This window comes from Staurois parvus, unplaced genomic scaffold, assembly GCF_062004578.1.
Source record: "Staurois parvus isolate SC_StPar_1 unplaced genomic scaffold, SC_StPar_1.0 ptg000195l, whole genome shotgun sequence".
Lineage (NCBI taxonomy): Eukaryota > Metazoa > Chordata > Amphibia > Anura > Ranidae > Staurois > Staurois parvus.
This window is the reverse complement of record NW_028317991.1, coordinates 6,413,021-6,438,205: the sequence shown is the minus strand read 5'-3', so window position 1 is coordinate 6,438,205 and position 25,185 is coordinate 6,413,021. Positions and strand designations below refer to the sequence as shown.

The 25,185-nt window shown below is 43.0% G+C and overlaps 1 protein-coding gene across 1 annotated transcript in view; it reads right to left on the bottom strand.

The window, feature by feature from the left end:
* Positions 1-1,073: 1,073 nt before the first annotated feature.
* The window catches only part of VPS26C (VPS26 endosomal protein sorting factor C), a 41,550-nt gene continuing 17,438 nt past the window's right edge, over positions 1,074-25,185 (bottom strand). Inside the window, exons 5-8 of the mRNA XM_089677910.1 lie at positions 21,760-21,834; positions 6,089-6,239; positions 1,652-1,804; positions 1,074-1,537 (exon numbers count right to left, since the gene is read on the bottom strand). Of these exons, the coding sequence (XP_089534036.1) occupies positions 1,455-1,537; positions 1,652-1,804; positions 6,089-6,239; positions 21,760-21,834 (462 nt within the window). The 3' untranslated portion in view covers positions 1,074-1,454. The remainder of the gene's footprint in view (positions 1,538-1,651; positions 1,805-6,088; positions 6,240-21,759; positions 21,835-25,185) is intronic.

The following is a 25,185-nucleotide window of genomic DNA, read 5'->3' as shown; positions in this document are numbered from 1 at the left end:
GGGAGGATGGCCGTCCTTTCCTCAGCTCTGCTGTTCTGAAGATTAAAGTGATACGATACATGCACTGTTCAATTTAGATTCTCCCTTCTTTCTGTATGTGAATGATGGCATTGTAATTATTTAAATTTAAAAAAAAATCTAAGTACTTTATTCCTAATTGATATACAGCTGTCACATGACCCAGCTCTTTTCCAGCCTGTCTGTGGGAAACAGTGGCAGGAGGAGCTTCTAGTCCTCTGCTGCTGGTCACATGTTAAAAAAAAAAACAGCGTTTGGGATACAGAGTAAAAATAAATAATATCAATAAACAGTTTTTTATTCATCATACAAATATATATTTGAAATCAAATCTTTTTTTGACAGTAACATGGTGTGGGTGGATTTCTGCCAGTCATAGGCTGTGTCACACCCCCTCCAGCCTGTGTATTAGAATAATAAGTAGGTGAAGCCTTCATCAATCAAGATGTAATCACACACACACACCCCCCCCCCCCCCCCATGTCCACTTCAAATCTCCTGAGGCCAAACACCTGAAGCTCAAAAAAGTTTTGGAACTACCTTTTGTAGGCAGATGATTGGTGCCTTTTTGAAGCATTTTTCCTGCATAGAAACATGAGATTTGCAAGTTTTTGGAGCAATTTTCTGTTCAAATTAAAAAAAGTAAAATAAATTAAAAAATGAATGTTAAATAAAAATAAATGTGTAATAAATAAATAATTAACTCCAACCTTAACTCCCTAACCCTAAAATAAAATTAATAAAATATTTAAAAAAAAAAGCCTTATAAAATGAATAAATGACAATAAAAAATTAACTTCCAACCCTAACTTTAATTCTATCCCCTTATACTAACTAAACAAAAATAAAAAATTTGAAAAAAAAGCTGAAAACCTAGCAACAAAATGGTGAAACAGATTTTTCGTAATTGGCAATTACAAAAATAACCACCAAAGCTCAAAAAACGCTGTGCAAAAACTCCTAGAAAAATGCAACACTCAGGTGTGAATGGAGCCTTAATGAATGTCAAGATTGCTGGGTATTTATTAAAGAAAAAAAAAACGAAACACAGGAGGTAAGTGAAATATCGACTTTCGTTCACTTTAATATCTTAAGCTGTACTTGATGTTAAGTTAACAGGAAGAACATAAAGTCCCTCAGAGTTGTGTATGAAATGTAAGTACTGTAATTCAGATTTAGGTCAATTCTTCAGCTGCCACGTTCAATCTAGAACACGGTGTAATAAAAGTTCAGCAATAGTGGTCAATTCTGTTCTCCAGAAGACGATTAGTAATTGTTTGCGTCATTCAACCAGCCGATGTCTAGACTATATCTTGCTGTAGAATTTGCACAATGACCAACTGGAAGTTCTTATGTCGTCGGATCCTCAGACTACTCCAGTCGGATCATTGCAGAATCTCTGAGTCCACCGGTGTCTTCGGTAGCAGAAGCCAATTTCACACTCGACACAACTTGAGTGGAAAGTTCTCTGTGATGAGATGGTCATCCTGGAGAACGACGACTATATTCACCTCAAATTCTGTCAAAGAGGAATAAAGTTTAGTTAGCACAGTCTGCTGGATGCAAAACAACTGATCCAACGGGCCCCATTGGCATTCTCTTTACACACGCAAAGTAGAAGATGATACTTTACCTATTTTGAAGTTGGTGGTTTCCAAGGTTGGGCAGGTGAACAGTCTGGGGAATACCATGTAGATGGGTATGGAGAGGCCTCTGCACACATCCCCCTCTGCTATCTGGATGTTTTGGATCTCTGTGGCATCTCTGGCATAGCCTTCTGCACAGCCTAAGAAAATATGAAGCCATTGGTTACATGGTGCAGCAAAATATTAGAGTAATCGTCAGGGTTAGTTCACCTTTACAGAAAGAATGTAATGGAGAATTTACAATGGAGCCCCCCTGCACTTACCTACAGGGTTACTGAGCTGTCAGCACTCCTGTCAGTCCAGTATTCGTGGGATTAGAAATTGCCACTCTTCTTCATCAGTGCTTTCAGAGCAGGCAAGCTAGATTCTGATTGGTCAGCGCCATTAGTGATCATTCAGAACTGATCTGGTCTGTCCCAGAAGCATAGATGAAGAGCAGGGATTTCAAATTCCTGTAGGGGCTGCAGAGTCACTAACAGCTTGGCAACCCAGGAGGTAAGTACAGCAGGGGCCAGGGCTGTGGGAGGGATGTCAACTATTAATTCACCTTTACATTTTTTTTTCTATAAAAAGGTGAACAAACCCTCTGTCACCATGCCAACAGAACCAGAAACGACCTCTCCTGCGCTCTATGACCCAGAATAAGGGTGGATGGATGGAACCAAAACTTGAAAAATTCGACCACCAATGCATATAAGGTTGTGCAGCTCTAAACAAGGCTGGGGAAGCCCGACCAATACTGCAAAGTGAAACAAAAAAGAAAGCGCACCAACCTTGCGCATTACCTCAGTAAACCATAATTTTATTAAATTCAGAATGATACTCACAAACAACAAAGTAAATCAAGCATGCAAGTCCTCAAAGGAACTTTAGAAATGTGAAGCCTGTGCGAGTCACATCGTAGGGGTAGACAAAACTAAGAGTACGGCTGATGCGTTTTGAAGGGCATCCCTTCTTCATTAAGCTCCGATGAAGAAGGGATGCCCTTTGAAACGCGTCAGCCATACTCTGAGTGTCTAAAGTTCCCTTTCTAAACATTTCTAAAGTTCCTTGAGGACTTGCATGCTTGATTTACTTCATTGTTTGTGAGTCTCATTCTGAATTTAATAAAATTATGGTTTACCGACAATGTGCAAGGTTGGTGCGCTCTTTTTTGTTTCACTTTGCCTTTGTCACCATGCAACAGTGTCTTGTTATAAAGTGACTGTGGCCCTCTATAAGCCCTCTCATATTCTCCCCTTACCTGCACTCCTTCACAGCCAGTGCTGAAATCAGAGTGGTGTCCCGCGACAGTGCTAGGGCCTAGCAATTGGACTAAAGGATTTTAACCACCTCCCGCCCACCATATAGTAATAAGACGGGCACAAGGCAGTTCTCTCGTTCTGGGAGGACGTCATATGACGTCCTCCCATTCTCACCGCGCATGCGTGGCTCAGGGAGCACGCAGCACAGAGATCGGCGGTGCGCTGTGTCCCTCGGACACAGCGGATCACCGATCACGGAAAGAGTCAAAGATGCCGGCTCGGTCATATGATCAGCTGTGTCCAATCACAGCTGATCACATGTAAACAGGGAAATGCCGTTTATCGGCATTTCTCTCCTCATGAGCTGTCACGCTGACAGCTCGAGAGGAGAGGAGAGCCGGTAATCGGCTTTCCGCGGAGGGAACATGTACACTGATCATCAGGGCACTGATGACCTGTGTAGCCTCAGCAGCGCCACCTGTCAGTGTCCATCAGTGCCTTGTGTCAGTGCCACATCAATGCCACATATCAGTACCTACCAGTGCACATCAATCCCACATATCAGTGTCCAGCTGAGCTGCCTTTCAGTGTCACCCATCAATGCCAATCAGTGCTGCCAGTCAGTGCCACCTATCAGTACGCATCAGTGCCGCCTAACAGTGCTGCCAGTCAGTGCCATGTATCAATGATGCCTGTCAATGCCCATCAGTGCCACCTACCAGTGCCTCCTCATCAGTGCCACCTATCAGTGCAGCCTATCAGTGCCCACCACTGCAGCCTCATTAGCGCACATCAGTGAAGGAGAAAAATCACTTATTTACAAAATTTTATAACAAAAACTAAGAAAAAAACATTTTATTTTTCAAAATTTTCAGTGGTTTTTGGTTTAAGAAAAAATAAAAAACCCCAAGGTGATTAAATACCACCAAAATAAAGCTCTGTCACAAAAAAATGATAAAATTTCATATGGGTACAGTGTTGCATGACCGCACAATTGTCACTCAAAGTGCGACAGCGCTGAAAGCTGGAAATTGGCCTGGACAGGAAGGGGGTATAAGTGCCCGGTAGGCTAGCGGTTAAAGAAAAAGTACACTTGCCCTTTAAAAGGGACCCATCACGTAAAAAAAATATGGAAGCTGTTTTTTTTTTCTTCTTTCTGTGCCCTAAACACCAAAAGAAAATCGTAGACTATTAATCAGAACATTTATGCCCAATGGTTCAGTAAGTATGCCGAAGGTATAGCCCAGGTCATTGAACACGGCACCCAACAATGTCAGATGTGGTACTGAAGGTTCTAATGTAATCTCAGTTTAAAAAAAAAAAAAAAAAGAAGATGACAATGTAATTAGTATTTTGCTGGCTTGTCATTGTGTTGACAGGACCATGGAGAACCTGAATACAGGAGAAGTTCACCTTCCGTAGCATGTTACACCCATACTCAGGGTTGTTAGAACCCCTGTCCCTGTAAAAGCGATTGGCAGTCCTTTTCATCATACCCACTATCTTATTTCAAAATTGGCACAGCTGTGCGGGGGTCCGCCTGCACAACCCCATCATGCATTCATGGCAATCTGTGAATAAGAAAACTACAAGTCCGATCTTCTACTGCAGCAGACAGCTTGTAGTTTTCAATGACCTGAGAGGGTGTTTACGAGAGCGCTCTTACTTCATTTACAAGCCCTGAAGTTTTCAAACTAACAGCCAGCACAGAGACACTGGCAGAAAGCTGGAGGGCTTGTCTGCAGGTGCCTGACATTGCACCTATGATCACTGATTGTGGGTGCAATGCTCTGCAGGTTCTTTAAAAATAAATAAATGCATTTTTTTTCCTGCAAAAATGTGCGCATTGAGCCTTTGTTCACACCAATGCGTTTTTTTTTTTATGCATTTTGCAGAAACACACTACAGTCCATTTAACATGGTTTCTTTTGGATCTAGTTCACATCTGTGCATTTTGTGGAAAGGTTCAGGGACTTTTTTTTTTTCCCCCCACAGCAGATTGCGTTTTGTGTGTTAGCAACTTCAGTCAACCTGCACCAAAAATGCAAGTGTTACGTTTTTGATGCATTTTGCAGGGTTTTTTTTTGTCCAATAGGAAAGTATGACAGTTCTTTTCCTGTAGTGCGACTTTACACTGTCTGATGCGACTTTAATACTACTTGAGTGCCAAAGAAGTGCAGGAACCTTTGTGTGTCCAATGTTGCATGTCAGGGTTAGCGGGAATTGTTGGGTTTACAATGCTAACCCTAACCTTAACCCTAGCTCCTAACACTAACATTTAACCCCAACCCTGGAAACACAGAGGTTTCTGTGCCACTTTGATGCTACTTGAGTGCTACAGTGTAAAGTCGCATCACATGACCAGAACTGTCATACTTTCCTATTAGCCCCCCAAAAAATGCAAAACGCATCAAAAATGCAAAATACACCGGAAAATGAATCAGCCACAACGGGTCATAGACGGTTCGAAAATCGGCCGATTTTTCTTTAAAATCGGTCGTTCAAGCGGCCGACGTTACCAGCAACGGTGTGTAAAAAAAAAAAAACGGCCGATTTTCATCCTGTCTACAGCCAGCAAAAAGTGTCCCTGCAGAGAGCTCCGCTATTTCTTTGACAGTTCCTTGACATTTATAGCGGTTGCAACAATGTATCTATTTGTATCCATTTAGGATACAGATGTTTTTATTCAGAAACAAATAGATACATTGTTGCAACCGCTATAAATGTCAAGGAACTGTCAAAGAAATAGCAGAGCTCTCTGCAGGGACACTTTGCGCCGGACTGGAATTCTTCTTCTTCATCCTCCTCCTCTTCTTCATCCTCCTCCCCTTCTTCTTCATCCTCCCCTTCTTCTTCTTCATCCTCCTCCCCTTCTTCTTCATCCTCCTCTTCATCCTCTTGCAGGTCACTGCTCATGCGCAGATTTTTTATCGGTAAAAGATTGGCCGATTTGCCCATCATTGCCGTGAAAATCGGCGGTTGGCAAAATCGACCGATTTTTTTCCAACTTTACCGATAAAAAGAATCTGCCAAAATACCGAAAAACGGCCAAACATTTAGCCCACCAACGATCCGAAAATCGTCCGATTTTATTTTCGGCCGAAAAATCGGCCAATTTTCGACCCATCTATGGCCTGCATTAGTCTCTAAAGGAATCACAGAACCATCCTGCAAACTCACCACAAGTCTCAACCCGTACCAGCTGAAGCTCAATACTCTTGATGGCCACCTCTGATGTTTCTACGATCAGCTCCCCCGTCAGAGGCTGAGTGATGAGGCAGTTGGTGGAGTCCAGGTGACCTCTGATGAGAAATCTCGGTAAAGAAGCCCTCTGAAGAGCAAAAACAACCAGTCATTTGAAGAGCAAAAACAACCAGTCATTTTAAAAGGTGACAGAATAGGCATAAAAATATACAAAAACGGAAGCTCTATAATCATTAACACATCACAAAATACCTGAATATGACTATGTATCGGCAGCACAGTGCTTAATGGTTAGCACTTCCGCCTGGCAGTACTAGGGTTGTCGGTTCAAACTTCAACCATGGCACCACCTGCCTGGAGCTTGCATGTTCTCCCTGTGCCTGTGTGGGTTTCCTCCAGGTACTCCGGTTTCCTCCCACACTCCAAAGACATGTTGGTAGGTTCCTTGGCTCCTGTCTAAATTGTCCCTAGTATGTGTATGTATGAATGTGGGTTAGGGACCTTAGATTGTACGCCCCTTGAGGGTTAGGGACTGATGTGAATGTACAATATATGTGTAAAGCGCTGTGTAAATTGACAGTGCTATATAAGTACCTGAAATAATAAATAAATCTTGCCTTTTTCAGCTCCCTATACGTCAGCACTCAGGCTGGGAGGGAGAATGGCAAGGCAGGGAGCCAAAAAGGTGTACAGCATGCAAAGGTACTGACGAACAGGCTGACACAAGTAGAAAGCAGAGGGATGACCTTATCAATCTGCTGCTGTTCCTTTACTGTCCAATCAGTAAGCGGAGAGGTTACAACCCTGTATTCTTTACGGTAAGTGGCTGTGCTGTGTAAATCTCAGGACTGGATGAACAAATCTTTTTGCATTTAAAACAGCTCCTTTGTATGCACTTCATGTGTGTATCTAGCCATGAAAATGCCATAAAGACTGTAGGGGGTCACACAGACTGCAAGGAAGGAGCTGTTAAACAGAACTATCATTCTTACCCATTCCCATTGGCTTCCTAGCAAAATATCAGTCCTCTGGACTACCAACACCCAGACAGATCAACTCTGCCATCCTCCATGGATCATGATGCTCAGAGAAACACAGCAAAGCGTGCAATAAAGCCTAGCCAGTTCTTCGCTCTCTGGAGGGCTCCCACCTAAAAACAGATACTTCCACCTATCAATGTGTGTGCAGGCTGAGGCAATGGCATGCTACCCCTATCACTGGCGACCCAATAACAAAAATCTCCTAGAAGTGTCAATGTGTCATTCCAAAAGTCATGTTCAATATTGTATCGGCAGCTTTCATTTAGTCCTCACGCACACGGGACGTTTTGAGAACGCTGGTAACATTAGCTGTGTAAAGTCATGTTACAAAAGTGAGTTTTTAAGCTTTTTTTTAGGTCAAAAAAATATCCAAAAACGACGGTTTGAGGCGTTTTACCACGATTTTCAGTGTTCGACTGTTTTTAAAGCTAAAAAAATCCTCTAGAAAACCACTAGTCCTGGGTTTTTATTTCCAGCCAAAAAACGTTGATTACAGTCTATGTGTGTATGGACACATAGGATAACATGCTGGGGGGTTTATTGGCTGTAGAAAAAGTCAAAAGCCAAAATAAGCCGCTGTAAAAACGTCCCGTGTGCATGAGGACTAAAGTGTTACTAAACCCTGGTCCCTGCATCCACTATATCTGGTCTCCCCGGACCCTGCATCCACTATATCTGGTCTCCCCGGACCCTGCATCCACTATATCCGTTCTCCCCGGACCCTGCATCCACTATATCTGGTCTCCCCGGACCCTGCATCCACTATATCTGTTCTCCCCGGACCCTGCATCCACTATATCTGGTCTCCCCGGACCCTGCATCCACTATATCTGGTCTCCCCGGACCCTGCATTCACTATATCTGTTCTCCCCGGACCCTGCATCCACTATATCTGTTCTCCCCGGACCCTGCATCCACTATATCTGGTCTCCCCGGACCCTGCATTCACTATATCTGGTCTCCCAGGACCCTGCATTCACTATATCCGGTCTCCCCGGACCCTGCATTCACTATATCCGGTCTCCCCGGACCCTGCATCCACTATCTGCTCTCCCCGGACCCTGCATTCACTATATCTGCTCTCCCCGGACCCTGCATCCACTATATCTGCTCTCCCCGGAACCTGCATCCACTATATCTGCTCTCCCCGGACCCTGCATCCACTATATCTGGTCTCCCCGGACCCCGCATTTCCTATACCCGGTCTCCCCGGACCCCGCATTCACTATACCCGGTCTCCCCGGACCCCGCATTCACTATACCCAGTCTCCCCGGACCCCGCATTCACTATACCCGGTCTCCCCGGACCCCGCATTCACTATACCCGGTCTCCCCGGACCCCGCATTCACTATACCCGGTCTCCCCGGACCCCGCATTCACTATACCCGGTCTCCCCGGACCCCGCATTCACTATATCCGGTCTCCCCAGACCCCGCATTCACTATATCCGGTCTCCCCGGACCCCGCATTCACTATATCTGGTCTCCCACAGTACACAGAACATGGAAATGCTATAATTTTAGTAAATATAAACTGCTAAAAATACTTTTTCTCATCAGCAGTTAGAGCAGTCTTGTGACGTCTATCAGTTTCTAGCGGAGCACTGGTTTAAGCTTGTAGGAGGAGTTTTCATTCTCCTCTGACTGGCCTATGTGGCTGTATGACCCCTGACCCTGTGTCTGGACAGCACTGGTTACATAGTTAGTCTGGCTGAAAAAAGACAAAAGTCCATCCAGTTCAACCATAAAATAAAAGTTATAATCCTACACCCACAGTTGATGCAGAGGAAGGCAAAAAAAAACCCAGCACAGCATGATCCAATTTGCTCCTGCAGGGAAAAAATACCTTCCCGATCTCCCAAGAGGCAAATCGGATATTCCCTGGATCAGCTTTACCTATAAATGTTATATCCAGTTATATTCTGTGTATCTAGAAAAGAATCCAGGACTTTTTTTAAAACAATCCACTGAGCTGGCCAGAACCAACTCTTTAGAGAGTCTATTCCACATTTTCACAGCTCTCACTGTGAAGAAACCTTTCTATATTTGGAGATTAAATATATTTTCCTCCAGACGTAAAGAGTGCCCCCTTGTCCTCTGTGATGACCTCAGGGGGAATAACTTGACTTGGTTGGCGCTGTGCTGATCATGCGCACTCTCCCAAAGAAAAAAAAAAACCTCTCTAGTCATACACACTAAACTGAGCATGTGCAGAGTGACTCCTAGAGCTCTGTACTATCAGCAGATACAGTGAAGGAAATCCTGCTGAATGATAGGGGATCAAATACTTATTTCCCTCATGAACATGCAAATCAGTGCATCATTTGTTAGACATGCATTTCTTTTGAATTTTTTGTTGCTATTCTGTCTCTCAGTGTTACAATACACCGAACATTCGATTTTTAGACCGATCATTTCTTTGTGAGTGGGCAAACATTCAAAATCAGCAGGGGATCAAATACTTATTTCCTTCACTGAATATTAGGGAAGGTAGAAGGAGGATCAGAGAAGACAGGATCAAACAGCCTTTTTTTACATTTTTTTACGGACATGGCCGATGACAGATCTGAGTACCGGCCCCCATTGCCGGTACCATGTGACCTGCTGTGACCAATCACAGCAGGTCACATGACAGTTGTATACAATGGATCGCTTCATTCATGCCATCCATTGTATACTAGTGTCTAGCTGTGAATGGTCACAGCAGGTCACATGCACATGTCATGTGATTAGCTGTGGCCAAATCACAGCTAAGCACAAAGAAAAAAAACCCTGAATGAATCGATGTCATTCAGGTAAATGCTTGCTTATAGCAAAGTAATTCTTTGCTATAAGCAAATTGTGTAAAAAAAAAAAAATACTGATCACTTCCCCAAAGTAGTACAATGTTACTATGGTAACATTGTACTACGTTGGTCATAGTGAAATATGAAAAAAAAAATCTTAAAAAATTTTTAATAAAAAAAAATATATATATATATATTTTTTTTTTTCTTTTTTTCCCATACTGTCACCAGTCAGTGTCCCTGATCACCACCATGCCAGTTATACGATGACGCTGTACTGCACTGGTGACAGTATGTAAAAAAAAAAAGTGAAACTAATTTTTTTACATTTTTTCATTTTCCGAAAAATTATGACAAAAAAATACAACTTCAAAAAACTCGCCATGCCTCTTATGAAGTACGTCGGACTGTCTACTCTGCAAAAAGGGGTCATTTGGGGGATATCTGTACTGTTCTGACATTCTTGGACCTCAAGAAATTAGATTGGCTGTCAGTACTTCAGGATTGATCAATATTCAGATCTATACCATAGTTTGTGAACTCTATAACTTTCCTACAAACTAAATAATACATCCTAATTTGGGTTATTTCACCAAAGACATGTAGCAGAATACATCTTGGCCTAAATTTATGAAGAACAATTATTTATTTGCAAACTTTTATAACAGAAACAAAGAAAAACGTTTGTTTTTTTCAAAATCTTTGGTCTTTTTTTGTTAATTTAGCAAAAAATAAAAACCCCAGCGGTGATTAAATACCACCAAAAGAAAGCTCTAGTTGTGTGAAGAAAATGATAAAATTTTAGTTTGGGTACAATGTTGTATGACCGCGCAATTGTCATTCAAAGTGTGAGAGCGCTGAAACCTGAAAACTGGCCTGGGCAGGAAGGGGGAAAATTGCCCGGTATTGAATTGGTTAACTTAACATTCACACCCGCAGCAGTTCGCATGTACGGGGTGCGATTGTGATGCGGAGCGGAATGCACAGAAACCACTACAAATGCCACACCGCATCTGTGTGAACCCCGGCTAAATGTCATTCACCGGGTTTACATCGTGTCAGTTTAACCCCTTGCTGCAAAAATATAGCACATCAAGTAACTGACACTGAAACGTTACTATACCACCAAGCAATTAAAAACAAACATATATAAAAAAAACAACAACACTTTGCTATGGTGTTACACTATGCTACCACCTTTACTAAACTCTAAAAACACATTGCCACCTTAAACACTGCGGCTCGTAGTACACATCAATAAATCCTTCATTGTAATGTCAAATGCCTCCCGGCAGCCCACGCGGATCAGCGTGTATTATCACCTGGCACCTTAAGGTGTACAGTACAGTTTGTTCCAATTTACTGTAATTCTACCCCAATTACAAAGGAACCAAATTCCTCACATTCTGCCACTCTGTATATTATGATCGTTTGGAAGGTTCACACTGTACTGTTCGGATGGGTCTAGGCACCAACTTATTTTGCTTTCTCTGCAGCTTCTCCAAAGCAGTAGCGTGGCCAGATGAAGAGTAATGATCCTCAGTGCGTTGGCGGTTTTCAAGTCACATGGCATCAGTAGTCACCCTGAATTAACATCTGGGGAAAGTGACAGGCGGCACATTACTGACAGAGGAACAGGGAAATTCCAGGAGGGGGCATTTAAATCATTAACAAATATTTCTCTACACTGCAATAAAAACAGACTGTGAACATTCACAGGGCAGCCAAAAAGTCCATCACGTTCCAGACAGCAGCTCAGTTGTGGATTATGAATTAGCTGAAGGAGCTCACAATTTTCTACTTCAGAAGAAGATGTGTGTGTGCAGGGACCAGATAGAAATGGACGAGAAAGTCCTGCAACCTCTGCTGACAATGACCTAAACGCAGAGATCCTCATGTCAAGGTGTCCAGAGCTGTCCTCCCCACCCACAGGTACCAGAGATATGCCTCGTACACACGATGAGAAGAATCGGAAGAATGATCGGCAGTTTTTCGTTTTTTTTTTTTGCATGTTAGTCTCATATTGAAAATGAAGAGGTTACTAGAGTTCTCGGAAGACAGAATACTGCGATGGTGTAATGTATTGTAATGTAGTCTTTCATTTCTGCGCATGCACGGTTTTGGTCAATTGATTTTTTTCGTACAAATACTATACTAAATACACAAAAATAGTTTGTTCTGTTACCTAATGAGAAAAACTTTCGTGCTTGTCCCTTCGGATAATTTTGCATGAACTATTCATGAAGAATATGTACTAACAATCAGATTTTCAGATCAAAGAAAAACTTGAATTTTCTCCAAAACGACTTTCAGGACAGCACATGAGAGAACGCAGCCCCTCCTCTTCCTCCTCACACAGGAAACACAACCACGTCCGGCTTTAACCGCTTCCCGACTGCAGAAGTACTGCTACAGGGCGGCAGGGACGCGCAAAGTCACATATATATATCTATCTATCTATATCTCTCTCTCTATATATATATATATATCTATATCTCTCTATCTATCTATACATATCTATATCTATATATACACACACACACATACATACATATGTATATGTGTGTGTGTATTTATTATGCACACACGCGTGACTTCGCATTTCCAGGTAGGGGGCGCACACACACGCGCTCTCTACCTGCGCCGCTATTGGCTCCTCGGCATGTCAATCACTGGCTCCTGGCCTGGCATGCGTAGCAAGGAATCTTGAGCATTGGTTGAACCAGGTAAAAAGCACACATGAATTTGGGAACACCGAAGGAAGATATTCTAGATCCTTTCCCTACAATTTCAAGAGCAGAATATATAGTGGATGCGTCCGCAGAATTCAAACACATGACAGCTCGGTCAGCTGCCTTATCTAACTCTGTGAAAAGGGCCTTATGGCTAAAAACATGGAAGGGGGACTCAACCTCAATATTTAGGCTGTGTGGAATCCCTTTTTCACGATATGTCCTCTTTGGGCCAGACTTCAATTCTGGATCACACAGCGGACAGTCTTTTCCTGTGAAGAAGTTCCAAAACGTTTTTTTTTCCCCAGAAAGGTTTGCAAGGTGACAAGTTGCAAGGGAAGAAAAAGTATAGGCATCACAGAAAGCAAGAAAAAAAAAAAAAAAAAAAGCTGTGCATCCCGAAAAACACAATGGGAGGAAATACCTACATGTACATAAGTATTCCCAGCCTTTGCTCAATACTTTGTTGAAGCACCTTTAGCCCCAATTAGAGCCTCAACTCGTTTGGAGTATGATGCTACAAGCTCGGCAGAACCTATTTTTGGGCAATTTCTCCCATTCTCCTTTGCAGTACCTCTCGAGCTCCATCAGGTTGGATGGGGAGCGTCGGTGTACAGCCATTTTCAGATCTCTCCAGAGATGTTCAATCGGGTTCAAGTCTGGTCTCTGGCTGGGCCACTCCAGGACATTCACAGAGGTGGCCCGTAGCCACTCCTTTGTTATGTGTGCTTAGGGTCGTTGTCCTGTTGAAGGATTAACCTTTGCCCCATTCTAAGGTCCAGAGTACTCTGGAACAGGTTTTCATCAAGGATGTTTCTGTACATTGCTGCATTCATCTTTCCTTCGATCCTGACTAGTCTCCCAGTTCCTGCCGCTGAATAGAATCCCCACAGCATTTGGCAAACTCAAGGCAGGCTGCCATTTGCCTTTTACTGAGGAGTGGCTTCCGTCTGGCCAGATTGGTGGAGTGCTGCAGAGATGGTTGTTCTTCTGGAAGGTTCTACTCTCTCTCCACAGAGAGATGCTGGAGCTCTTTCAGAGTGACTGTCAGGTGCTTGGTTACCTCTCTGGCTAAATCCCTTCTACCTCGATTGCTCATTTTGACCGGGCGGCCTGCTCCAGGAAGATTCCTGGTGGTTCCACACTTCTTCCATTTACAGATGATAGAGGCCACTGTGCTCATTGGGGCCTTCAATGCTGCAGAAAATTTTCTGTACCCTTCCCCAGATCTGTGCCTTGATACAATCCTGTCTCAGAGGTGTACGGTCCTTGGACTTCATGGCTTTGTTTGTGCTCTGACAAGCACAGTTAACCTACAAATTGCTTAATGGAAATGATCGATCTAAGGGACACCCATCTGCACATCCCAATCAGAGAGCATTCTCAAACATTTTTGAGACATGAGGTTTAGCACCTGCAATTCAGGGCACTGCCTTTCAGGCTATCATCCTCTCCCCACATTTTCACCAAAGTGATGGCGGAAGCCTTAGCTTCCTTAAGGCTCAGAGGTGTTATGGTAATCCCCTACCTAGACGATCTTCTATTCTTGGCAAGCTCAGATCAGTTAGGGAAGGACCTTCAGGTGGCCTGCAACCATCTGTAGAGCCTGGGCTGGATCATGTATGTACAAAAATTCAACCTGACCCCTTCAAAGAAAGTTTTGTTTCTGGGGTTTTGCATTTGTTCGGCAGAACAGAATATTCTCTTGCCAGAAGAAAAAAACAAAACAAATACAGGCGGCGTTGACTCTACTTCAGGGCAAACTCTCTGACTGTTACCAGCCTCGTTCCCAGCAGTCCAGTGGGCAAGAATAGACTTCAGGCCCCTATAACTGTTCATCCTGAGAGTTTGGAATGGGTAATTGGCCTCGTTGGGACAAAAACATGAGGATTCCCTCCAGGGTAAAAAGAGCTCTCTGGTGGTGGAAGAAACAAGAAGTTCTTTCAAGCGGTCTAACCTGGTCCTTTCCAGTAGAAAGGATCCTCAACATAGATACCAGCTCCTGGGGCTGGGAATGCGCTTAGGAAGTCAACTAACATAGGGGCAATGGTCAAGGCCTCAAGCAACAAACTCCTCGAACTAGAGTGCTAAATGTAATTGCTTTGGCTTTCTCTCAGAAGCTACAGAGTCAGCACAGACAACACCACGATGGTAGCCTATGTAACAAGCAAGGTGGCATAAAGAGCAGGATTCTATAAAACTTGGCAGAAGAAAATTTTAACTGGGCAGAACTCAATATGGCATCCTTGTCAGCAATCCATCTCAAGGTTTCACTGAATCTGGTAGCCGATATCCTGAGCAGGCACTAAGAGAATGAGGGCAAGTGGAGCCTAAATCAGGAATTTTTCTGGAATGGGGTCAGCCGCAAATCGATTTGTTTGCTAATCGAAATCAGGTTGTTTTTTTTCCCCTGAACAGAGAAGATGGAGCAGTAGGGATAGATGCTCTCGTTCAAAGGTGGGGCTTCCAGTTGTGCTACTCTTTTCACCCCTTCCAACCAATTCCGCAGAGTTCCGGTCATTTTCGTGGGTCCTTTTTGGCCAAAAGGTCATAGTTTTTCACCACTCCTCTGGTTATCAGTCAAACCAAAAATCGGATGCTTCCACCCAGGAAGGAGCTGCTGCTACAGGGCCCTCTGTGTCATCTAAAAGTGGAAAATGTACACCTCATGGCGTGGTTTCTGAAAAGGAACTGCTAGAAGGGAAAGGTTTCTCAAAATGCTTAGTGGACACTCTTCTAGGTCACGAGAGCTATATACGGCAAAGTTTGGACAGTATACAATTCCTGGTGCCTGGAATAAAAATAATGACCAAATTTCCTGGTTGGAGGCCTACCCCTTTTCACTGGCAGTACCTTGCTGCTGGCCTATGGCTGGGAGGGAACAGCAAAAAGCACTTAAAAGCAAAAGCAGGGCTAGAACCCCCTGACTAGGAAGACTGGTCATTATTCACAGATTATGTATGGGACTGAAAGTGCCTGCTAACTGATGTAAGTGGGGCATGGTGACTTAATGCCACCCCTGCAGCTGCCTACACGTACCATTTACTTTGCTGCCTCAGTACTCTGCTAAAGCTGCAGTTAAGATATGGATATTTTTGCATGGTTACATGGATCCAACATGGAACAATGTTAAGTATGCAAGTACCAGATGTGTCTGATCCCTGTGGAAGCTGGAAATCTCAGTAGTAGCCACTATTTGAGAAAATGCAAAGTGTTCCCTGAGCCCTGGTTTACACTATTTCGGACTGTGCAGTCCACGTTTGATTGGGCAAGGCAATCTATTCATTTGAATGGGCTGCTGTGCTCACAATTGCGCACAAATAAAAGGTGCATGCACCTTTTTGGAAACGCAGCCGCAGGGAAACCCCCACCTGCAATCGCACCACAAGCTGACATGCGTGGGGGTGCCACTCAGAATGAATGGCAGCCCCGCGTGTCTCCTAGGAGCAGTGTGATTCAGTTGCGGGTGGTTGCAGGTGCAGGATCTGATGCGATACCCGCAACCAGAACCGAGCCTTAAAATGTTACTAAACCCCGGACCCCGCATTCATTATATCTGGTCTCCCACAGTACACAGAACACAGAAATGCAATTATTTTAGTAAATATAAACTGCTAAATGCCTCACAAGCACTCTCCCAAGAAAAAAAAACAAAAAAAACTCTCTAGCTATACACACCAAACTGAGCATGTGCAGCTTGCCCCTCAGCCTCTGTTCTAAGAAGGGGAGGATCAGAGTAGACAGGATCAAACACCCTGTTTACACAATTATTATTTTTATTATACAGTATTTATAAAGCGCCAACAGTGCGCTCAGTGCTGTACATTACAATGGGAGACAATACATGAGACAGTACAATAATAATACAATGCGATACATGAGGGGTTCGAGAGCCCTGCTCCTTGGAGCTTACAATCTAGGAGGGAGGGGATAGTGGTACAGGAGGAAAAGCTGTGGGGGATGGAGAGGTAGGAAGAGTGGAGAAAATCGGCAATTAGCAGGGGGCGGGGTAGGCTTCCCTGAAGAGGTGGGTTTTCAGGGTGCGCCTAAAGGAGAGGAGAGTAGGTGATAGTCTGATGTATTGGGGTAGGGAGTTCCAGAGGATGGGTGATGCCCTGGAGAAGTCCTGGAGGCAGGCATGGGAGGAGCAGACCAGGGAACTAGAGAGAAGGAGGTCTTGTGAGGAGCGGAGTATGCGTTTTGGGCGGTACTTGGATATTAGGTCGGTGATGTAGTTTGGGGCAGTATGATGGACAGCTTTGTATGTCAGTGTTAGGATTTTGAATGTGATCCGTTGGGCAATCGGAAGCAAGTGGAGGGATTGGCAGAGGGGGGTGGCGGATACGGAGCGGTTGGTAAGGTGGATGAGTCTGGCTGCCGTATTCAGGATCGACAGAAGTGGGGATAGCCTGTGGTGAGGCAGGCCAGTGAGGAGGGAGTTGCAGTAATCGAGTCGTGATATGATGAGGGAGTGGATGAGCTGTTTAGTGGTTTCTGGAGTTAGGAACGTGCGTATTTTGGCAATGTTGCGGAGGTGGAGTCTGCATGAGTTTGTTAATGATTGGACTTGGGGCTGGAAGTATAGATTGGAGTCAAGAATGACACCAAGTACTCTGGCTTGCGGGGTGGGCCTGATGGTGGCAATGTTGGACGTGATGGAGAAGTCAGTAGGGGGGGTGCGCGGGCTGGGGGGAAAAGTAGGAGCTCGGTTTTGGAGAGGTTCAGTTTAAGGAAGTGGAGCGATATCCAATCTGATATGTCGTTCAGTAGGTTTGTGATTCGGGCAGAGACTGAGGGGGTGAGGTGAGGGGTCGAGAGATAGATTTGCGTGTCGTCGTCATAGAGGTGGAAGTTGAAGCCGTGAGAGTGTATCAGTTGGCCAAGGGAGGAGGTGTAGATGGAGAAGAGAAGGGGCCCGAGGACAGAGCCTTGAGGGACCCCAACAGAGAAGGGGAGGTGGTAGCGTTACAGGTAACGCTAAAGGAGTGTTGTGATAGGTAGGACGAGAGCCAGGAGAGAGTGGAGTCTCTGAGGCCAAGGGAGTGCAGTTTTTTGAGGAGGAGGGGGTGGTCGACTGTGTCGAAAGCCGCGGAAAGGTCGAGGAGTAGGAGCACTGAATAGTGGCCATTAGCTTTGGCGGTTAGCAGGTCGTTGGTGAGTTTGAGTAAGACAGTTTCGGTGGAGTGTAGGGAATGGAAGCGGAAGATTAACCCCGTGGGTTCCCCAGCGAGTAGAACAAGCATGCTTTATTGCATATACAGACAGATTTTACTGTTATGGGTTTAGTAACACTTTAATAATCACTGTAATAGCGCCTACAAAAGTGATTCTCAGCTTCCAAGGGGATAAGCCAGCTATGGCACATGCATATTTACATTGGTCCAAGCTGGAGCAATGTAACTGCAAAAAATACCCACACTTAAACTTCAGATTTAACCCCATGAAGGGAAGTGACAGTCCCTCTATTGCAGTGGCAGATGGGACACAGAGTCAATACCAATGACAAAAACCCAGACCTGATTGACATGGCTGTGCAAACAGAGTAGAGCCATGCTGAATTCAAACAATATTCTAATGCTCATAAAGAAGCACTCCATGATTCCGGTAAGGTATGCTGCATCTAAAACGTTAACCCTTTCATTTCATTGTCTTTTCTTGCATACATCAAAGTGGGACTTTATCCGTAACATCTTGATAAAAATATAATGTTCTTTATGAAGGAGCATACATTCCATATTAATAATTATGCTACCAAAATCAGTGCGTGCTGTAAATTGGCTCCAACATTCTTCCTGTCTCTTCTTGCCAGAGGCTGCCATTTTGCTGAAGCCCAGAACCCCTGAGCAGAAGTAAATATTCAGTCTGTTAGCAGATCGCTCCTCTAGTGGCTCTGATTTTAGACAGAGTGCCAAAAAATAAAGAGCAACTGAGCATGTGCAGAGTAGGGTGGGACAATAGGGTTGATTTACTAAAGGCAAATAGTCTGTGCACTTCAAGTGCAGTTGCTCTAGATCTAAGGGAAAACTCTAATAAAATAATATGCAAGCAAAAATTATGTTTGTCTTGCATGTGCTTGGGTATACTTTGCAAAGTGAAGCTTCCCTCATTTACTAAGCTCTGGAGCAACTGCACTTGCAGCGCACAGTATATTTGCATTTAGTAAATCAACCCCAGTGTGTTACTGTATCTTAAACAATATAAACACTTATTTTTAATAATTTACATAGCTTTATCTGCAAAAGGGGTCAGCATGAAGTGAAATGATCTAGAAAAATGTATTTTCTCACTAAAATTCCAATTTAAAAATAAGTTCACCTTTCATAACATGTTACATCCATATTCAGGGTGTAACATAGTTAGTCTGGCTGAAAAAAAGACAAAAGTTCATCCAGCTCTACCATTAACATGTAACATGTTATGAATGGACCGGCTTTGACAGCTAGCGGGGGATCTTCTTCACCCGCAAGCTGTCAAATGTTTTTGGTCGCATCACTTATTCGCAGTCCTCTATGAATGAGCAAAATACAAGTTCCAGCAAGCCTTAGGGGCTGTTGGCTTGTAGTTCTCAATACCACAGCGCTGGTGCAAAACTGTACCCATATGAAATTTTTATAATTTTTTTTCACACAAATAGCTTTCTTTTGGTGGTAATTAATCACCACTGGGTGTTTTATTTTTTGTGCAACAAAAAAAAGAGCAAAAAATTAAAAAAAAAAAAAATAAGTTTTTCTTCGTTTCGATTATAAAATTTTGCAAACAGGTAATTTTTCTCCTTCACTGATGTGCGTTAACGAGGCTGCACTGATAGGCAGCACTAATGGGCACTGATGAGGTGGCACGGATAGGCAGAACTGATGATGCTGCACTGACTGGCGGCACTGATCATCGGGGCACTGATCATCAGTGCCGATCTGTTGTCTGACAATTGCCTGTGACAGCGTGAGGAAAGTGCAGCCGATAACCAGCAACTGTATTTACCCAGTGATCTGCTATGTCATTGGACACAGCTAATCATGTGGTAAAAGGCTACAGCCACAGCAATCACGGAGATCGCCAGGCGTGAGCCGCTGGGGGCGCACGGGAAGGTATGTTTTGGGAGGAAGTCATATGACGCCCTCCCAGGACTGGACAACCGCGCTGTAGCCATCATTCGGCTATAGCGTGGTTGGCAAGTGGTTAATACACATATTTGAAGCCTGAAGATCACTGCGTAAATCGGTGCGCAAATGTCTAATATGTGTAGCACAATTCTTTTTCTTATATGCAAATGGACGCGTTTATGTTAGTGTGTAAGTTGGGGCAGGAGATTAATAAAATTAAAAAAAATATATTTTTACAAACTATCATGTTTAATTTTTTTACTTTATTTGTTGCTAGCACAAGGTGGATGGTAAGCCCCCTATGTGATAACATAGCGCAACTGAAATGTTTGTTTTAAGGAGACATGAGACCCCTAACGTCATCTCTACACTTCTCTGAATCATGCTCAATTAGCTTCTTGCCCAGCCATGAAGGCCAGCAAACCCCGGAGATGACCGCTTTCAGTCTTATTAGAATGTTCACTCATCAACCTTCGCTCTCCATCTTGACTTCTGCCATGGAGGTCCCGGGCATCCAGGAAGGACAGGTAAGTGCAGGACATCTGCCAAAGAAGGGAAGTGGACAGGGGATTGTGAACGGTGGGAGGAGGGTTAGTGGGTGGACCCATAACCATTAGGCAGCCCATAAATGATTCTTTTTTTTTTGGTTGAATGAAAAGAAAAATTACCTGTTTCATCCATCCACACATTTAAGGTGGATGGGGGGAATCAGTCCTGCTAAGCCATTGTGTTCTTACAGGGGAAGACCCCGCCATCAGAATACACTGATCAGCGCTGATGGCTAGAGCTGGCGGTGTTTATCTATCAAGCTGTACAAAAGTCGATCCAGGATGCCTGTATTTGGATCAAAATTTCATGTATGGCTGGCATTAAAGTGGACATAATTGGGTGACTTTACAACTGCCCAAGTCACTTCCACAAGAAGGAGACAGATGGTTCTGATGTGAACAAATTTAAACAAACTCCTGTCTGTTCACAGGCCAGTATTGCCACCAATGTATCCCTTATACTGATGGCACCGACAGGGTAAAAACTGAACTCTGGGATAAATAAATATTGTCTAAAGAAAATAGCCATGCGTATACTTCCTTGAAGCTTGGTGTGCTTTTTGTATTTCTTCCAGATCTGTGCAGTAATCCAGTGTGAAACATTACCTCTATGTAGGAGCTTCCTGTAATAAAGACCGGTCACTGCTGCTCTCTCTCCTTGTGCAGGGTGACTGGTCTTGTCTCCGCCCCCTCCTGTGGTTTTCTGCAGGCAGCCTGTAGTGGGTGGACATGCTGAGGCCCTTCCCCACAGTTCTGCTCTCTGTCCAGGCTATGTAGAACACAGTGATGATGTCACTGCTACTTTTATATGGTGATATCTGGATTTTCAATGAAATTTGAAATAGATTTATATCCTTTGCAGCTGTTGAGGAATATATTTAAGTTAAAGTTTTGTGACCAGCGCCCAGCTTTAGTCCTGGTTCACACTATTGCAGTGGGGAAAACTGCATGTGAATCGAACAGGAATCATACCACATTCCTGTTCAAATCACATGCAATTCTTTGCAGTGTGATCTGAGCCATTCATTTTGTATGGCTCAAATCGCACCCCACCTGCAGAAAAAGGTGCCAGCACCTTTTTTTTTTCCGCACTGGAATCAGATCACATGGGTGTTCACACGCATGAGATCGGAGTCAGCCTATCGCCCTGCATTTTGCGAACCATTTTTGGGGTGTTGACACCCATAGTGGTTTGCATGAACAAACTGCGATTGTGATGCAGTGCAGTAAACGCACAGCAATTGCTGCTAATCCCGCACAGCATCAGTGTGAACCGGCACTTAAGGCAAAAGGGTCTATAACACATGAAAAAAAGAAAAACAAGCAAGGAATTTTAAACCCAGTGAAAGCCCACACCACCTTTTTTTCTCTCTAGATGATGAATGGTCTTCTGATAGTTAAACCTTTAATTATCTGCCAAGAGATGTCAATGAAAACTCACCTCTTTAACGTTCTGTAATGTTTCAGGTGTGATTGTGAAGTCCACTGGACTTGGGGTCAGCTTCGTCTTCTGAGGCTACAGAGACACAAATAAAATAATAAAGATCCAAATCCAGTTGCCCATAGGTTGGCCAAACAAGGCCCAAGCATGAGAACGGTAGGATTTTATTGAATAGAATGGTGTTCACATATGCAGCAGTGACAGCATTCATTAAAGTGGAAGAAAAGCCTAAGGCTACATGGCAGCAGAAAACCGCTGACCATAGAAACGAATAAAGCACTAAATGTGGCTATCACTTAGGCGTGTTTACATGTGTTTTTGCTACATGTAAAACATGCCTAAGTGACAGCCGTGTATACACGCTGCTGCTAAACTCTGATATGTGCATGACCACATTGGCTTTTATTGAGTTGAGTTGAGGGGCTTTGGCAAAAAAACACCAAAACTCACAATTAGGAGCAACAGTGTGCATTAAGGCCTTATTATTCTTAAAAATGCCCCTCCCCCCACCCTCACTTCCCTAATCATCCTACATATCCTGTGTAAAAAAGATCTACATACGTATGTCTAATCCAGTCCGGTCATGTGATCCTACAGCTCTGACTTCCCTGTGTAAGGAAGTACTCCACAACATCTGTTAATTCCAGGAGCTGTTACCTCACCCATAGGCTTCCATGGTTCATCCGTTGTCAGTGCTCCCTCCTATCCCCTGCAGCAGCCGCTCACTGACACCGGGAAACCTGGGCTGCAGGATCAAGTGACCACACCGGACTGAATTAAAGAAAAACAGGCAAGTACACAGATCTTTCTTACATAGGTTATGCAGAATAAGTAGGATGAGGGGAGAGGGAACATTTTTTAGGACTGATGTTAGGCTTTTCTTCCACTTTTTAAAACAAGCTTAAACACCCATTCATAGTGCATAGCACAAGGCATAAGGACAGTTGAAAGAAGAGCTTGTAATGTGTGTGGCCAGTTTTACACCCACTTAGAATAATTGTAAAATACATTTTGAAACAAAATTAATCTTCACAGAATTAACCCATCATTTCATGAAACCAGCACCCATTTCCAATGCGTTGTTATAACATATTGCAGAGCTGAACCTTTTCCCTTTGTCACTGAATTTTTTTTTTTTTGCTTTTTATTGCATCTTTTATTAATATTAAAACATATATTGTTTCACATAATACAACAGTACATTTACAAGTATCAAAATTCTTACATATAACCCTCACACCCTTACCCCCCCCCCCCAACCACACTCCGCCCCCGAGGTCACCCTTCCTTCTATTAATATCTGTCCTCCCTTTATTACTTCCTGTCCCTCCTCTTCAATCATCCCCCTCATATTCCTCTCAATTCTGCCTCCTCTTCAATCATCCCCCTCATATTCCTCTCAATTCTGCATACTTAGTTGTTTTATAAATTATCCATCTCTCCCAAATTTGTCTAAATCGTTTAATTTTATATTCTCCTATTTTAGGAATTTCTTTACTTTGGCAGAATTTTGGGATCAGGCCTTTAGCTGCATTTATTAAATGAAATATTACGTATTTTTAGATTGCTTCACTGTAATGTCCTCTTTATGAAATATACAAACCCAAGGGTTATTTGGTATTCCAATTCCGGTTATCTCTTGAACTTGTTGAATTATTCCTTGCCAAAATTATTGGATCTTAGGGCATTCCCACCATATATGTGCCATAGTTCCTTCAAACCCACACCCCCTTCCAACATAAATGTGAATTCTGCAGTAGTTGTTTGTGTACTACACTGAGTGTACAGTGCCATCAAACTAGACATTTATAGTTCATTTCTACTATGTTCAGATTTACAGCACTATGTGCCAGTCTAAATATTTTCTTTTTCTCGTGAGCCTCTAATTTTGTTCCCAACTCTTTTTCCCACTTCTCTAGATACAATGGATGTTCAGTTCCCGCTATATTGGTAAAAATCTTGTAAATGCAAGAAGTTACATGTTTGTGTATTATCTCTTGATCGACAAATTGTTCCAATGGGTACATATTCTCCGCCATCCTTAGTGGTTGTGGAATAGTTGTTAAAAAATACCTCAGTTCATGGTACCGCCATTCATTTAGCCTAAAAAACAAAATCTTTCCTATTTTTAATATTTTCAGTGATATCCTTCAAACATGCATTTTTATCTTTTTATCCATTTACCTCGAATACCCTCTTTCACTGGAAGAAAAAAATCTGTTCCTTCTACTGGAATTAATAGTGAATTATATTCCCATCCCATTTGTTTGTGTATTCTATCCCATTCTCTAATAACATTCCATGTTAAAATACTTATATTTTCTGAGAAAAATCAATATTGTGGAATCCATATTATTTTATCTAACGGTGACCTACAGTGTATATTCCATTTGTACCCATATTTTCCCTTGTGTATTGTGAGTCCACTCTACTATTCGTGAAGTCAGCACAGAGTGGTAGTATCTCCTAAAGTCCAGCATACCTAAACCACAATAACTATCTCTACATAATACTTCATAGCTTACCCTTGGTTTTTTATTTACCCAAACAAATTTACTTATTCCTCTAATGATCTTAAAAGTTTCATTAAAGTAGGTAACGTTACTCTACGGTTCATTACATAAAATAGCATATCATCTGCATAAGTTGCCACTTTATGTTCTACATTCCCCATCAAGATTCCTTTTATATCTGTACACTTTCGAGCAGTCACTAGAAGTGGTTCCAGGGAGATAACAAAAAGCAGTGGCAATAATGGGCAACCTTGCCTAGTCCCATTTTACATCCTAAAGAATTGCGATAATGAACCATTAACCTCACCGTTGCTGATGGAAAACTATACAGATTTCTTATCCACTGCATCATCCTGTGCCTAATTCCTAATACTCCCAATGCATCCAACATAAACCCCCAATCAACCCTATCAAAAGGTTTTTTTTTTTTTTGCGTCAATCGATGCTATCAACGCCAAACCACTCTCTCTTACTTTTTTCCAAAAGAAGCAATGATCTTAATCCATTCTCTCTTCCCTCTCTCCCTGGCACAAATCCTACTTAATCTATATGTGTCCAGTCTGGCATCAGCTCTTTCATCCTATTTGCTAAAACCTTTGCATAGAGTATGGTATCTATATTTAAAAGTGATATTGGTCTATAGCTAGTGAATTGGTATGGGTCTTTTCCCTCTTTTGGTATAATTGTAATGTATGACTGCAACGATTCTTTCCTCATATCCATCCCTTCTCCTAATGCGTTCATATATTGGCACAATCTGTGAATAAGCCGTTTTTGAAACTTCATATAATATCTTAACGTGTAACCGTCTAGTCCCGGGCTTTTTCCTGTTGTACCTCTCAGTGCCCCATTTATTTCTTCCTGTGAGATTGGTTTTTCCAGGGCCAATAACCTTTCCTCCTCTAACCTGGGG